Source organism: Aulostomus chinensis, chromosome 18 (genome assembly GCF_037954235.1).
Source record: "Aulostomus chinensis isolate RoL2024-O1b breed Wild chromosome 18, RoL_Achi_v1.0, whole genome shotgun sequence".
NCBI lineage: Eukaryota > Metazoa > Chordata > Actinopteri > Syngnathiformes > Aulostomidae > Aulostomus > Aulostomus chinensis.
The window spans coordinates 8,918,319-8,932,383 of NC_141337.1; the positions used below are offsets into that span (position 1 = coordinate 8,918,319).

General features: G+C 41.7%; 1 protein-coding gene across 2 annotated transcripts; it reads left to right on the top strand.

The window, feature by feature from the left end:
* The first annotated feature begins 6,075 nt into the window (after nucleotides 1-6,075).
* Nucleotides 6,076-14,011, top strand: LOC147245017 (medium-chain acyl-CoA ligase ACSF2, mitochondrial-like). 2 transcript variants are annotated; one of them, XM_086184370.1, is made up of 18 exons: nucleotides 6,076-6,166; nucleotides 6,533-6,578; nucleotides 6,707-6,775; nucleotides 8,483-8,678; nucleotides 9,545-9,673; nucleotides 10,365-10,418; nucleotides 10,556-10,674; nucleotides 10,781-10,943; nucleotides 11,094-11,189; nucleotides 11,264-11,415; nucleotides 11,513-11,604; nucleotides 11,701-11,777; nucleotides 11,849-11,956; nucleotides 12,029-12,180; nucleotides 12,254-12,395; nucleotides 12,544-12,654; nucleotides 12,734-12,802; nucleotides 12,888-14,011. In XM_086184370.1, exons 2-18 carry the CDS (start codon nucleotides 6,535-6,537, stop codon nucleotides 12,936-12,938), a joined length of 1,824 nt encoding a protein of 607 aa, XP_086040496.1. In that variant the 5' UTR covers nucleotides 6,076-6,166; nucleotides 6,533-6,534; the 3' UTR covers nucleotides 12,939-14,011. The 2 variants fall into 2 exon arrangements, with proteins under 2 accessions (XP_086040496.1, XP_086040495.1); XM_086184369.1 differs by lacking the exons at nucleotides 6,076-6,166; nucleotides 6,533-6,578 and having other exon boundaries at nucleotides 6,632-6,775.
* The last annotated feature ends 54 nt before the right edge of the window (nucleotides 14,012-14,065 follow it).

A 14,065-nucleotide genomic window follows, 5' to 3' on the forward strand; every position in this document is an offset into this window, starting at 1 on the left:
AGTTATCAAGTGGACAAGTGTTGGCAACAGCTGAACGGTCAGCTGGGAAAAGAATGGCTGAGCCGAGGGAAAGTAGAGCTGGGGAGGAGGGGGGGGGGGGGCAGGGTGGAGGGAACGGCACTGTCTCTTTCTTAACACACACACACACGCACACACACACACATAGCTGCTGCACATAGTAGCCCGGCACAGGTGACAGAAAATGACCCTCAGCAAAGGTCAGAGAAAACCTGGTCACATTCCAAAAGGTTAAAGGTCAACCCGACTGATTAAGAGGATATAATCAACAACTGTACCAAGGTTTAAAAAAAAAAAAAAAAAGTTGAGCCAAAAGAAAATAAACCCTTGGCGAAGACAAGAGAGGAATGAAATAAAAAAAAACAGGATGGGTTCAAATCATGAGACCACAAACATGAGAAATCAATTCAGAATGGAGAGCATATTTATTTAATCCCCATTGATTTGCAGCCTGTTTCAATTCTGCTCTCCACTTGCTGTGTTTTCAGTCTCTGTGTCAAGCAGCTTCTTGAGAAAGGCTGCGACGGAGCTCAAGTTGCACCGCAGTCACATCAGGTTCACAAAGGTTTTTTCGAAACCAAGAGGCCAGCGATCCTCGGCATGCTACCATGTGTAGATTTAGGGAGGATTATCGCCGCTCCGCTGTGGAACGCATAACATGTCTGCTTGGAGGAGGAGAGAGTGGCAGAGAAGGCACAGAACATGCTGACGGCTACATTTTCCTTCACCCTGCTGTCTAAAAAAGAGGCACTGTTGAAATGCTGCCATGTACTTGCTGGTATATTTGTAATCTTGAAATGGATAAGGGGAAAAAAAACACACGCAACATGTTTCCATATTCTGTTGATTGAATTTATAGAGCTCAAGTTTGGCTTTTGCATTGCATTGAAGAAATCATTAGCCATCAGTATCAGTATTTATATCCTGGTTGCTGAACTTATCATGATTATTATTGCGAGTAAGGAAATGGTTGTTGTTGTTTTTTTTTATGCTCTCTCTCACTTATTTCTTTTTTCTCCTCAACGTCACGTACCCGATAAATATTTGCTCCAAAAACTGTCTGATAAAATAACCACAAAGGGTCCTAGCAACTTTTCCGATGTCAGACATCTTTTTTCCTCTGCTCTCAGCATAGCTGAACTGCGACATTCAGATGATGTCATGAGAATGTTAATGAGGCCCGGGATTAATAATCTCCAGACGGTTGTGGTATTTATGCATTGCATTATAAAATACCCTCGTGTGAATCATCGATTGCCCCATCAGAATCATATACTCATCACAATCCACAAAACATCCCAAGAATTCTGCAGAAACTATATTTAACCTTACGGGAAAATGATTAGAACTCATTAAAAGCTGTTCATACATTCTTAAAAGATCTTTAGAACTTAAAAGCATTATTAGCCAACGTCGTGCGAACAATCTTTGCTCGCCGAGTTAACATGTGCTTCCTCTTTTTTTTTCCCCGCAAAAAAAAAAACCCTTTCACATATTGAATTTTTTGGTGCCATGTAATTTTCACATTCATATCTTTCCATGTCTTTACTTTTGATGAACTCACGGACTGTAGAACAATACTTCATTAAAATCCCCCCATAAAAGTAAATCCAGTGAAATTCGCTCCTTCCCTGCTTCACTGTTCCATTTTCAGAAGAGTTCCAACACAGGCCAATTATCTGACGTCACACTGCCTCTTATTTAATCTCTGTTTCTGTACATAAAATGACAACAAACCTGACCTTTGTCTTATCTCAGTAAGAATCTAAACATGAAAGCAGACTTGTGACTGATCACTCAAGTGAATGCGCGCTAAATCCCAATTTCTAACACAGAAATGTGGTTTTACAAGATGGTTTGATGTGACATAAAACACCTCTGACGCAAATCCATTTTGGGAATTACCGCAGTTTCAGCCATTAAATTTGAGACAGAAAAAAAAGTAAATAAATGGATTTTGAAATCATATGACTGAACTTCACATTCTTGCTGATGCTGGAAACACACGAGGGGCCCACAGACCTGTCTTTCTTAGGTCAGTGCTGGCCCCTGCAGGAAGAAATTCACCTGCAGCAGCTCTGAGATAGACGTGATCCAACACTCTTTTTACTGATCACAACCGGGTCTGCACTGATGGACGTGTACAATTTTAGAACAGAAACCACAATAATATGATAATATAAAAGGCTGGCTTTTGGTTTGGAGGCTCTCTCCAATCCCAGAGAGATCACTTTTCCAGCTGTGGTGAGGTGAAACTTTATGCTGTAGTCATAACAAACTCTGAACAAGACTGTCAAAAGAGGGGCTGAAGTGGTGATTATGTTTATTGCGGACACGCACTGATGGATGACGCAGATTCTTCTTATCTAACAGTGGATCTACCCGCATTTGATACCTGCAGAAATATATAAAAGGCAAAAAAAAAGAAGAAAAAAAAAGAGTTCTTCTCTTTTGCTGAAACCTGACGAGTCACACCGTCCACCGGGGACGTAAACCACACTCTGCCTTCTGCCGGGAGTGATTTGTCCGAGGGTGCACTTAAAAACCCATCGGCAAAGGTTTGTTTCTCACTAAGTGTTGGAGGATATTTAACACTGAATTTAGAAAGAAAACATGGCTGTACGGATCAAGTTAAGTTCATAAGAAATCCAGTAATAAAATAACAGCTGTTTGCCTGAGAAGGAATCTGCGGGGTTGTTTACATAAAGCAAGAAATTATTTTTCCATTATCCAATTTCATGAATCACTTAAGTATAATTAAGAAGAAACAAAACAAATGTGTCATGCTTCATTTTCTTTTTCTTCACTTGTTCTCTTAACAGAAAAAACTCCAGTATTTCAGTGATTCTACAAACCTCTAATGGACCAAAAAGAGTGATTTTAATACGCACAAAATAGAGAGAGAGAGAGAGAGAGAGAGAGAGAGAGAGAGCGAGAGCAAATGTACATCATATCAAAACAAAATGCAGACAAACAGGATTGATGGTAAATAAAGGTGGTGGAAGCCAAATAAAGGAAAAGTTTTGGGTATTTGTGTTTTGCAAAATTATTATTAATGATCAATCATGCAGGTGAGTGGACCCTACCTCTCTCTGGTGGACAGTAAAGGTACTGCAGTTAGGCAAAAGATAAGGTAACAAAAGATATGGTAACTTTTTAAACATTGGGATCACAATATGACCTTTATAACAAAAGATGTCATGTTGATTAACGTCTAACATACGTCTATTTATACACATCTGTTGGCAGAGTAAGTTTGTGTGTGATTCCTGCATGTGTACCCAGTGCTATTTGTATATCATCATTTATTATATGGTGCAGTATCGGGGTTTGTTTTGCATGTCTGAACAGGCAAAAATTTGCAATAAATAGTTGTGTTAAAAAAACATGAGGAAATACTTTATTATATTTTTTACATTGAATCACATGATGCAACAGATTTGGGTGAAAAACATTACATTTCAAAACTGGATGCAGATGTTCAAGATTTTGGTAGGGTCTTTGTTGCAACATTCCCTGAAAGTTTATATATATATATATATATATATATATATATATATATATATATATATATATATATATATATATATATATATATATATGTATGTATGTATATATATATAAACTTTCAGGGAATGTTGCAACATGTGTGTGTATATGTATATGTATACACATATGTATGTATACATATACATATATACACACACACACACACATATATATATATATATATATACACACACACACACATATACATATATATTTATATATATGACTGTGTAACCCAACACACACCCATGCACACACATACACGCCGGAAATCAACGAATTATCGATTATACATACCTGAAAGCCGAGTTTGGAATTCGCGGGAAAAGTTTTTCTTCTTCTTCTTCTTCCTCTTCTTCTTCTTCTTCTTCTTTGCTTTTTCTCCTTCTTTCCTGGCAGGCTAGCTGCCAATCGGCATATTGCTGCCTCTCGCTGGTTAATTGGGGTATTGCATTAGAGGGAGGCGATGGAGGCTGTTACATCACTCGGGATTCCGGATACCCCTGATCATAGTTGTGTGTGTGTGTGTGTGTGTGTGTGTGTGTGTGTGTGTGTGTGTGTGTGTGTGTGTGTTTGTGTGCGCGCGCGTTGGGTTGCAGGTCATGACGAACTGTTATCAAAAACGAATTTTAATGCCGAAAGTATCTTAAAATACGGCATCATGTGTCATTTGAACACATTACGTGTCACCACTCCCTGATGCACGGATATGCAGTTGTGATCATTTTCATGGTCTGAGGTGGGTCACATGTTATGTCCCAGGGCTGCCACATGAGGTGCCAGAGGGTCAAACAATTAACGTGTTCAGGGTTCCCTGTGGGGCGGCACGGTGGTGCACTGGTCAGCACTGTCACCTCACCGCAACAAGGTTCTGGGTTCAAGCCCCCGCTCCATCACAGCATCTTTCTGTGTGGAGTCTCCATGTTCTCCCTGTTCCTGTGTAGGTTCTCTCTGGTACTCCAGCTTCCTCCCACAGTCCAAAGACATCAAGAGGGGACGAGGCTGATTGATACTCTAAATTGACTGTAGGTGTGACTGTGAGTGTGAATGGTTGTCTGTCTCTATGTGTTGGCCCTGTGATGGACTGGTGACCTGTCCAGGGTGAACCCCACCTCTCACCTGAAAGCTGCTGAGATAGGCTCCAGCCCCCACTACCCTTAACAGGATAAGTGGTAGTGGACGGACGGACGGACGGACGGACGGACGGACGTGTTGTACTGAAAACTGCTCCTGACGTCGATTCGGTGGTGTGGATTTACACTCCTGACAGACTCTTACAGCCTGTTTTTAAATCACCCTTCCTGCTCTCTGTGTCTCCCACTGATGACTTTCCGATATTCCGTTGCTGATATTCCCTCCTCGTCTCCTTCCAAAGGATCCAGACATTCCTGTGTGAAGGTGGCTTTGGCTGCGGTTTCATATTTGAGGACACCAGAAGGAAGAAGGCTGTGAACATAAACAGAAAGCTTCAGGAAGTGGTTCAAAGCACAGGCTTGTTTGTCAAACTTGGAAGTTGCATGAGAAGAAATATATTACATTTACAACACTCGCATTTTAAAATCTTGCAGAGATGATTTGCATGCAGTGTGTCTTTGGATCGCTCCCCTTGGGCCAGTTTTCAGTGGGAGTTGACGTGAGCTGTAAAATTCAAACCTTTCTTATTTTTCACAGCTGTCCATCCTGGAGACTCTCCAGATTTCCAATCCAGACAAATGCAATATCATCAGATGGATCACCCCCCCCCCCCCCCCCCGAGCACATTTGTTTTGGAATCTGAACTGTCAGGTTTGTTTGATTTTCTTCTGCGCATGAAACAGCTACATCCAGTAGTTCACCAGGACTGGACTTCACTCTTTGTTTGTCTACTTTAAAAGTTAATAAATGGGAAGTAGAGTGATAAAATACAGTACACAACTCGTACACTGGGGGAAGAAATCCAAAAGGAAGTAGCAAGGCAATCTACTCACAAAAAAATACAAGAGGTCTTTATTCAGATGTCTTCTTTTTGGACAGACATCATGGGCCCGGACGTCAGCTGTAACATCTCCATGCCTGAGGTGGCGGAGGCCTTCACCTACCTTTGCTCCATCATTCATAGCCACCTCTCCCTCAACTCCCAGCTGAACACATGCACTGCGGCATCAACCCCACAGTAACATCAAGATGAGGGCGCACCAGTAAACGTGACACTTTACTCTCACGAGAACATCATAACCTTTCATCTATGCTGTCCAAGGATTGTTGGCGTCACATGGCACAGCAGCATTCCAAGCAAGAATGTAGTGCACAGGAAGGAGCACTGATCAGGTTTACTTTACTCAAAGCCGCTCCCGCTGGCTGGTTCATGTCAGTCGCATGCAGGACAGCTGGCGAGCTCGCCACCGACTCCAGACCAGCAGGGGGGCCTCTTCTTTATTACTAGATTTTTACTGAGCTTTTTTTGGGGGGGGGGGGGGGGGGGGGTTAATGTTTTTCATTTGTCCAATGTTGACCTTGGTTACGAGCGCCTCACTAGATTAAATCGTGTAAACAAAACAGAGAGTAGCAACTGTCTTGGGCCTCAAATCACATCTAATCACTTCAAATCTCCTGGATGATGGTAATGTCCCCAATTCTAAAATTCTGTTCATCTTTTTATGCGCGGATCTGAGCCACTTGTCCTCATAACATCTCAAAGCTGCGGACATCAACTGTTGTAAATATAAATGTGCGAATTTAATTGTTTGGACATAAGCGACTTGTACATAAAAACAACAAAAAAAGGATGAGCTATGTTATGAATTCTGTCAGGCAGACAACATTTCTGACTCATTAAGTCCAATTTACCTGCATGTAGATTCTATTTAAGTTAATTAAATGGACTATTTAACCTCGTGGTTACATAACGAGTATATTGACGGATAAATGTGGTAAAAATGCTGAAATTAAAGAAATATCTTTTCTTAACTGCATGTCTCTGTTTCAGGGATGAAGGAGCATTTCAACATTACACAAAAGCACAGACAGGTTAGGTGAGTAGTACGCAATCAGAAGTGTTCAGTCCACATTTAGATGAAACTGAGAAGTGTGTGACACACCTCAGAACCATGTCAGCTCTGATGTCGTGCTCACGGCTGAAGACATGCGCTCGTTCTCTCAGACCCATGGGTGGAATTAAACTCGGTGGGAAGTGGAATTTCTGCAGCACGGGTCGGTTCCGATTGTGTCGGTAAGTTTTACGCTTAAAATCTGACACTGACCCGCATGCGTCATTGATCTTGTTGGATAGTGATATTTCCTTATGCACCACACTGTTCTGTAGGATCTTTACGAAATAAATGAGCGTGTTGAGTGGTGTGAAGTTAATAAACGACATGGTTTTCTACGTGTTAGCGCTCAAAATTCAACAGGTTATCTTCTTGCTCAATTCAGATTGAATAAATAAGAACGATCATTTGACTTAAGGGTCACGGACTGCCATTCTTTCATGTCATCGCCAGTTAAAAATGTGATTGAGGAAAACTATTCGCATTGTCTTCGTTCAGCCTGCTAAATGCCACAACTGACAGAGGCTTGTCACATCTTGAGTTCAAAGCAGAATTATCTGCGCTTATCATTACATGAAAGTGACCTCTAACATATTGATCACTACTTCAAACTACTACGATTACTACTTCTACTACTACTACTACTACTACTACTACTCTGTCACGAGCTCTAAGAGCTGATAAAGTGTGGTACTAACTCAGAGTCCGAGGGTATATAAAGTATAATGGTTGAAAGTGTCAGTAAGACCTTGTTGCTGCTCCAAAAAAAGGTAAAAAGGTTTAAAAAAAAAAGGAGCACACAACTGAGAGAAATCCTCCATAGTTAAACAGTGTCGTCACTGAAATAGCAAGGAGTCAGCACCCAGAGAACACAAACGTCTGTAGAGGCCCCTGGGTCTTTCATGTTTGGGGCCCTAACTAAAGTGGGGTGTTCTGGGGAGCGAAGGGACGAGGAGACCTGATGATATTTGGAATTTGAGACACAAATATCACTTCCTACAATCATTAGGTGGCGTTAAGAGAACAAAGACATGATATTTTGTTGCGGTCTGTCAACAAACACAGTAAATTGTGCGTAAATTAAATGACATTTGCCATATCAGGTTTACGTCCTGCAACCACTAGGTGGCACTATAGTTATGACTTGGATTCAGCTTTTAAACGCATTCAGGCTGGGATTCTTATCAAATATATTAAGTTTAGAAAATGTCTATCCATGAAGGGTTCGAAACAGTTTTCAGTTCTATGATGAAATGTGGCCAACCTCGCCATGGCAACGCTGGTGATTAATGAAAACTCCCAGTCCTCAGAAGAACCAGTCACCATGTTCTTAAGGTTTCTCTGACTGACACTGAAATGGATGTGGTTGGCCCACTAGGAGCAGTAGAGTACAGTGTTAAAACAGTCATCGAACCGCAACAGGTTTTTGCTTAATCCTGCTGACAAACAAAAGCCACTGTAATCACAACTTCCCTTGGTAGAGCCAATGTTTGTTTGGCAAAACTTCCATTTCCAGTAGTATCATAGAAAATGCTGGAAACCGATTATTATTCTCGCTGGTTGACCGTGATATCCAGAGTATCCATAGTCATACAGTTGTCGGCCCGAGAGCAGAATTAAAAACAATAGAAATGCTGTAATCTGGGTTAAACTACCTAAATCTGAGGTTGCAAGTCTTGATGTTATCTCAGATTAAGACCCATGTCAGTGAGATGATGAAAGTATATATCTTCCAACCTAAAAAAACATACAATTGCTACATTTATAAACCAGATGGATGCTTAAACTGAGACTGAAACACCTTCCTTCATATGAAGCACACGATGCATGTTTTTATAGGAAAATCACGCATTAACAGAAATTTTGTTCAATGTTGTCCTCCATACCAGCTCACTCCACGTTGACAGTCCTCCTCACAAACCGTCTCTGACCACCAGCTATGTCCACGGCACCTCCTCTTTCTCTTTGCTCCACCTGACTGTGGGCCAGATCCTGAGGGCCACGGTCCAGCGCTGGCCCGACCGTGAAGCTGTGGTCTTCCTGCAGGATGGCATTCGGAAAACCTTTGCAGAGTTTCAGCAAGAGGTAGGTTTCAGATTTTGTGCCTTTCAATAACTGTAATCCTTCCCGACTGACATGCACATTTCCTTCCTTCCGTACTTCCTTCCTTTGGTCTTGCTCCATATTTATGATGAACAGAAACTCCTCAAGGAATCCATCCATCCATCCATTTTCTTCCACTTATTCCTGTTAAGGGTAGTGTGGGGCTGGAGTCTATCCCAGCGGCTACGGGCAAGAGGCGGGGTTCACCCTGGACAGGTCACCAGTCCATCACAGGGCCAACACATAGAGACAGACAACCATTCACACTCACAGTCACACCTACAGTCAATTTAGAGTATCAATCAGCCTCGTCCTCTCTTGATGTCTTTGGACTGTGGGAGGAAGCTGGAGTACCAGAGAGAACCCACACAGGAACAGGGAGAACATGCAGACTCCACCCAGAAAGATGCTGTGATGGAGCGGGGGCTTGAACCCAGAACCTTGTTGCGGTGAGGTGACAGTGCTGACCAGTGCACCACCGTGCCGCCCCACAGGGAACCCTGAACACGTTAATTGTTTGACCCTCTGGCACCTCATGTGGCAGCCCTGGGACATAACATGTGACCCACCTCAGACCATGAAAATGATCACAACTGCATATCCGTGCATCAGGGAGTGGTGACACGTAATGTGTTCAAATGACATGCTAGCATCATGGAGATGATCTGACAGTCGGTGGGGGTCCTTCTGTGGTTGATACTTGAAATTAAAGAGAAAAAAAACATCCTGATTCATTTACACTGACTTCGGTTCCGTTATGCTACCTTGTAGTTTTTGACACCTGACATGATTTGATTTATATCAATGCCACTGAAGAACTGAATGATAAACCGTTGATTTTCTGACAGGTTGACAACCTGGCTGCAGGTCTCCTGGCTCTGGGCCTCAGGCGAGGTGAGCGTCTGGGTGTTTGGGGACCCAACACGTACGAATGGATCCTGTTCCAGTTTGCTACAGCCGAGGCTGGAATCATACTGGTCAGTTTAGAAAACTTACATTTACAGTAGCGGCTTTGAACATGTTGTAATTAACTGTTCATCCTGAATCCTGCCCTCTTATTAAAGATGTAAGATATCAGATGAGCCACTGTCAGCTTGTTTTACTTAAATGTTGTCCTGAAGTGTTGTCAAGTGTCAGTGAGCAGGACACTGAACCGGTCCAGCAGAGGCTACATGGAGCTACGCTGATTAATGTTTACCAGATCGTTAAAGTGCAAACCTTCAACTATGAAGGAGGAAATCTTGACAAAGTTATGCACTTTCCATCTGCTTTGTTCCCATGACATGTTTGTTCTATGGTCGAGTGTTTTTCTTTTTATGGAAAAAAACCCCCATCAAATACTAGTATTTTTTTTAAGAGCGTAATTAAAATGTGCATTTTTATGTATTTAAAGTTAATTTATTTTTATCAATATTCAACTGAATTTTAAGCATGAATGGATGTTCAATTTCAGGCTTGGTGACAAAAAGAAATGTAACAAATAAAAATCATACATAGAATGACAGTATTTTTTGATATAATAATGATAAAATATGGTCTATCATTTAGTGTTTATAGGTTTCTTCTGGTCTTCAGTGTGTGTGATAGCAAGAAATATGATTGTGTTTTTTTTGCCCAAAACACAAAAACTATTTTGTACATACATCACTATAACTCTGACCCTCACAGGTGTCCTTGAACCCGGCGTATCAGCTGAAGGAAGTGGAGTTTACTCTAAAGAAGGTAGACTTCAGGCCAGAGCTACGTCACACTGGATTGGTTCATCAAAATCCACAAATAGTCAACCGAGATGATTACGTGGCAGTTTACTACACACACACATACTGTACATTGAACAGAACTGATATTTGCATGTGCAGGTCCAGTGCAAAGCAGTGGTCTGTCCCACTCGATTCAAAACCCAACAGTTCTGTGAGATGCTGCGAGAGATCTGCCCAGAGATCAGCACCACGCCAGCGGCCGCCATCAAGAGCTCCAGGTATGATGTTTAATATATCAGATACCTTTTTTTCCTGTAGAATATTCTGATAGCTCAAACTCAATAATGTGTGACTGGTGTAAAGATCAAGTCTTGGTTGTGTTAGGTTGCCAGATCTGCGGATGGTGATAGTGATGGATAGCCGACAGCCAGGGATGCTCCATGTGGAGGACGTGATTCAGGCAGCGGAGAGTCGGCACCACAAAGAGCTGATGGACCTGCAGATGAAGCTGTCCCCTGATGATCCCGTCAACATCCAGTTTACATCGGTAAACAAGAAAACACTCTGACTAACAGACTGAAAAACAAACACCACTGACTTCCTTGGCAGATGTAATAATACACAGTTTTCCTGGAGTGACATTCTGGTGTGTGTAGATTTAACAGATTTCACCATGTTGCTGGTTTATTCATTTTAGGGGACTACAGGAAGTCCAAAGGGGGTCATTCTTACCCACCACAACATTGTAAATAATGCCTACTTCCTGGGTCTCAGGATGAGTTACGCCCAGAGAGTAAGTCCATATTTGTCTCTTGATTATTAGAAGGATTGAAATGTACATGATCTAAGTTTCTATATTCCCATCAGCCTCCGGTGCGAGTGTGTGTACCTGTACCACTGTACCACTGCTTTGGCTCAGTGCTCGGAGGAATAAGCATGGCAGTCAGCGGTGTCACGCTGGTCTTTCCTTCCTCTGGTTACAACAGTAGAGCCAACCTGGAGGCTATTCAGAAAGAAAGGTACGGCACACCTTTATGATATTTAAAGGACTTAAAACATTTTAAAAGACTTCAAATAACTTCATCTTTTTTTCCAAAAAAAATCATTTAATTCAAGGTGTAATTTCCTCTTTGGAACTCCTACAATGTACATAGACATGCTGAGCCAAAGAGATTTACACAGCTATGATCTATCATCTGTTGAAGCGGGTAAGAGACTAAAATTTCTCTAAGTTGGTGTGATGTCAGCTACTATTTAAGGTATTTGTGTGTGTGTGTGTGTGTGTGTGTGTGTGTGTTTTCCAGCAATTATGGGAGGATCTCCTTGCCCTCCTGAGATTGTGAGAAAACTGAAAATGAACATGAAAATAGAAGAGATAGCAGTAAGTGGTCTCTCAGATACTCTTGTCCTTAATCATTTGAGGCATCTTCAGGATGATGTGTATTTGAACAGGTGGGATATGGAACCACTGAAAATAGTCCCATCACATTTATGGGCTTCCCACGAGGTCAGGAGGAGCTGATGTTGAATACTGCTGGATGCATCATGCCCCTCACTGAGGTAGTAGGCCTTATTTTTTCTGCATGTCACCATGACAACACTGTGATTGATGGTATGACTGTGTTACAACAGGCTAAAGTGGTTGACCCTACCACCGGGGAGACGGTCCCTCTGGGCGTCACAGGAGAGCTGATGATCAGAGGTTATTGCGTGATGGATGGGTACTGGGATGAGCCTGAGAAAACCAGAGAGGTGATCTCCCAAGATGGCTGGTACAGGACAGGGTAAGATCATGTCTATGAAACAATCACGCCACAGTGGAGGATTGTGGGAAATATTATATACATGTTAACACAGGGACACAGCCAGTCTGAACAGTCTGGGATACTGCTGCATTGAAGGACGCATCAAGGACATGATCATCCGAGGAGGGGAGAACGTCTACCCTGCTGAGATAGAACAATTTCTGTTTATGCATCCCAAAGTGCTGGAGGTGCAGGTGAGATTCACAACCACTAGAGGGTAGCAAAAAACCATTAACAGATAACATCCATTGACCCCTGTCACATTTTACTGCTGCTTGAGATGGTTGTTATGCTGCAACAAACTAGAGCCCTGGGTGTTGTATTTCCTGGGTTGTTTCCAAGGTGGTTGGTGTGAAAGACGAGAGGCTGGGGGAGCAGGTGTGTGCTTGTATCAGGTTGAAGGAAGGCCAAACCTCCAGCGCAGAGGAGATTCAAGAATTCTGCAAAGGCCAGGTGAGAGGAGTTGATCAAAAACAAAGTCGACATTATCGAAATCAGGCAAGAAGATGAACGCCAGTTGTTTTTCTTCTAGATTTCTCACTTCAAGATCCCTCACTATGTGATGTTTCTTGACCGATACCCTCTAACGGTCTCTGGAAAGGTACGATGCTTCTGCTCTATACACTATTAAGATAACACGAATGATTTATAGACTATTAGCATGAAATGCTTTTAATTTTTTCTAGGTCATAAAGAACAAATTAAAGGAAGAAATAGAAGAGAAACTTGGGCTTTAATTTTTGGTTTTTTTTGGGCTGATGGACTTTTTATAGAATTATTTGTAGAGGGTAATAAACGGAGCTGTGGAAAAGAATATTAAAGCCGAACTGGGACTCCTGCAATCATCAGTTCCTTTTACAAAATATCTTAGGAGACGTGATTTCACTCCTCATTACAATGTGTGGACCTGGTGCCAAACTTTTTTTAATATAAATATAACCGCCTGGAGGTCGTCTGCCACCGCCAGCCAGTCTAGTTGCACTTTACATTGATGTTTGTCCAGACTCCTAATACATGTGGTGCAGACTGTGAGGGAATTGCAAAAAAACAAACAGCTCTCAAGGTTTCACGAAGACAATGTTTTTTTCTGAAGCATTATGATGTCACATCGAAGCTGACCTTTGAATTCATGTCATTCTATTAGACTTCTGAGTGAAATGTCATAATTAGTAAGTGCGTGAAGAATTCTAGCTCGGAATGTTTTTGTGTAGTCAGTGGCCTTGACTAGGGATGCATGATAATCAGCAGACAGATCATTCTCACAATAAAGTGATATCGTCTTGATGTCTCTGCTTTCTTTTTAAAGGACACAATCCACTGAATAAAGGATTGATGGACTTTTCCCAATGTTTTGGACAGAATAACGTTACTTTTTTAATTAGCAGTGTGTTTTTTGGCGTGTGACTATCTTATAAACTTGTTTTTCTACAAATATATTCATTTTTCTACAGTTATTCTGAAATATGGGCCATTGGCCACATCTGTTGCACAGTATCAGCAGATAAGATATTGGCAACTTGAAATCAGGCACCAAAATCTAACCTTAACGTCTTCTACGACTCATTTCCACTCAGTCAATTGTTTGTAAATCAATATAATCCACCAGAATTGATTCCCAACAGAACTTAAGTGCTTGTGTTTGTGTCCTCTTCAGTTAGTTTTAGTCAAATTTGACCTTGAGTATGTTGAAAAATCTTTATTTTTTGCTGCAGATTTGAGAGAGGCCATAGACAGCATGCTAGCATTAGCCAGCTATTACCATGTCTGCAGTGCTCCAGCTAATGAGGTGGTGTTTCTATCCATCTGTAAAGAAAAAATAGTTTCTTGCAGGGAATTTCACTGTGTATCATTTGGAATTATGGAC

What these genes read in the sequence shown, in the direction of transcription:
- LOC147245017 (XM_086184369.1), top strand. Translation starts at nt 6,654, where the DNA reads ATGTCAGCTCTGATGTCGTGCTCACGGCTGAAGACATGCGCTCGTTCT. An exon ending in GCATCATGCCCCTCACTGAG is followed by an intron (nt 11,957 to 12,028) that starts GTAGTAGGCCTT and finishes GTGTTACAACAG; the next exon opens with GCTAAAGTGGTTGACCCTAC. An exon ending in CTCTAACGGTCTCTGGAAAG is followed by an intron (nt 12,803 to 12,887) that starts GTACGATGCTTC and finishes AATTTTTTCTAG; the next exon opens with GTCATAAAGAACAAATTAAA.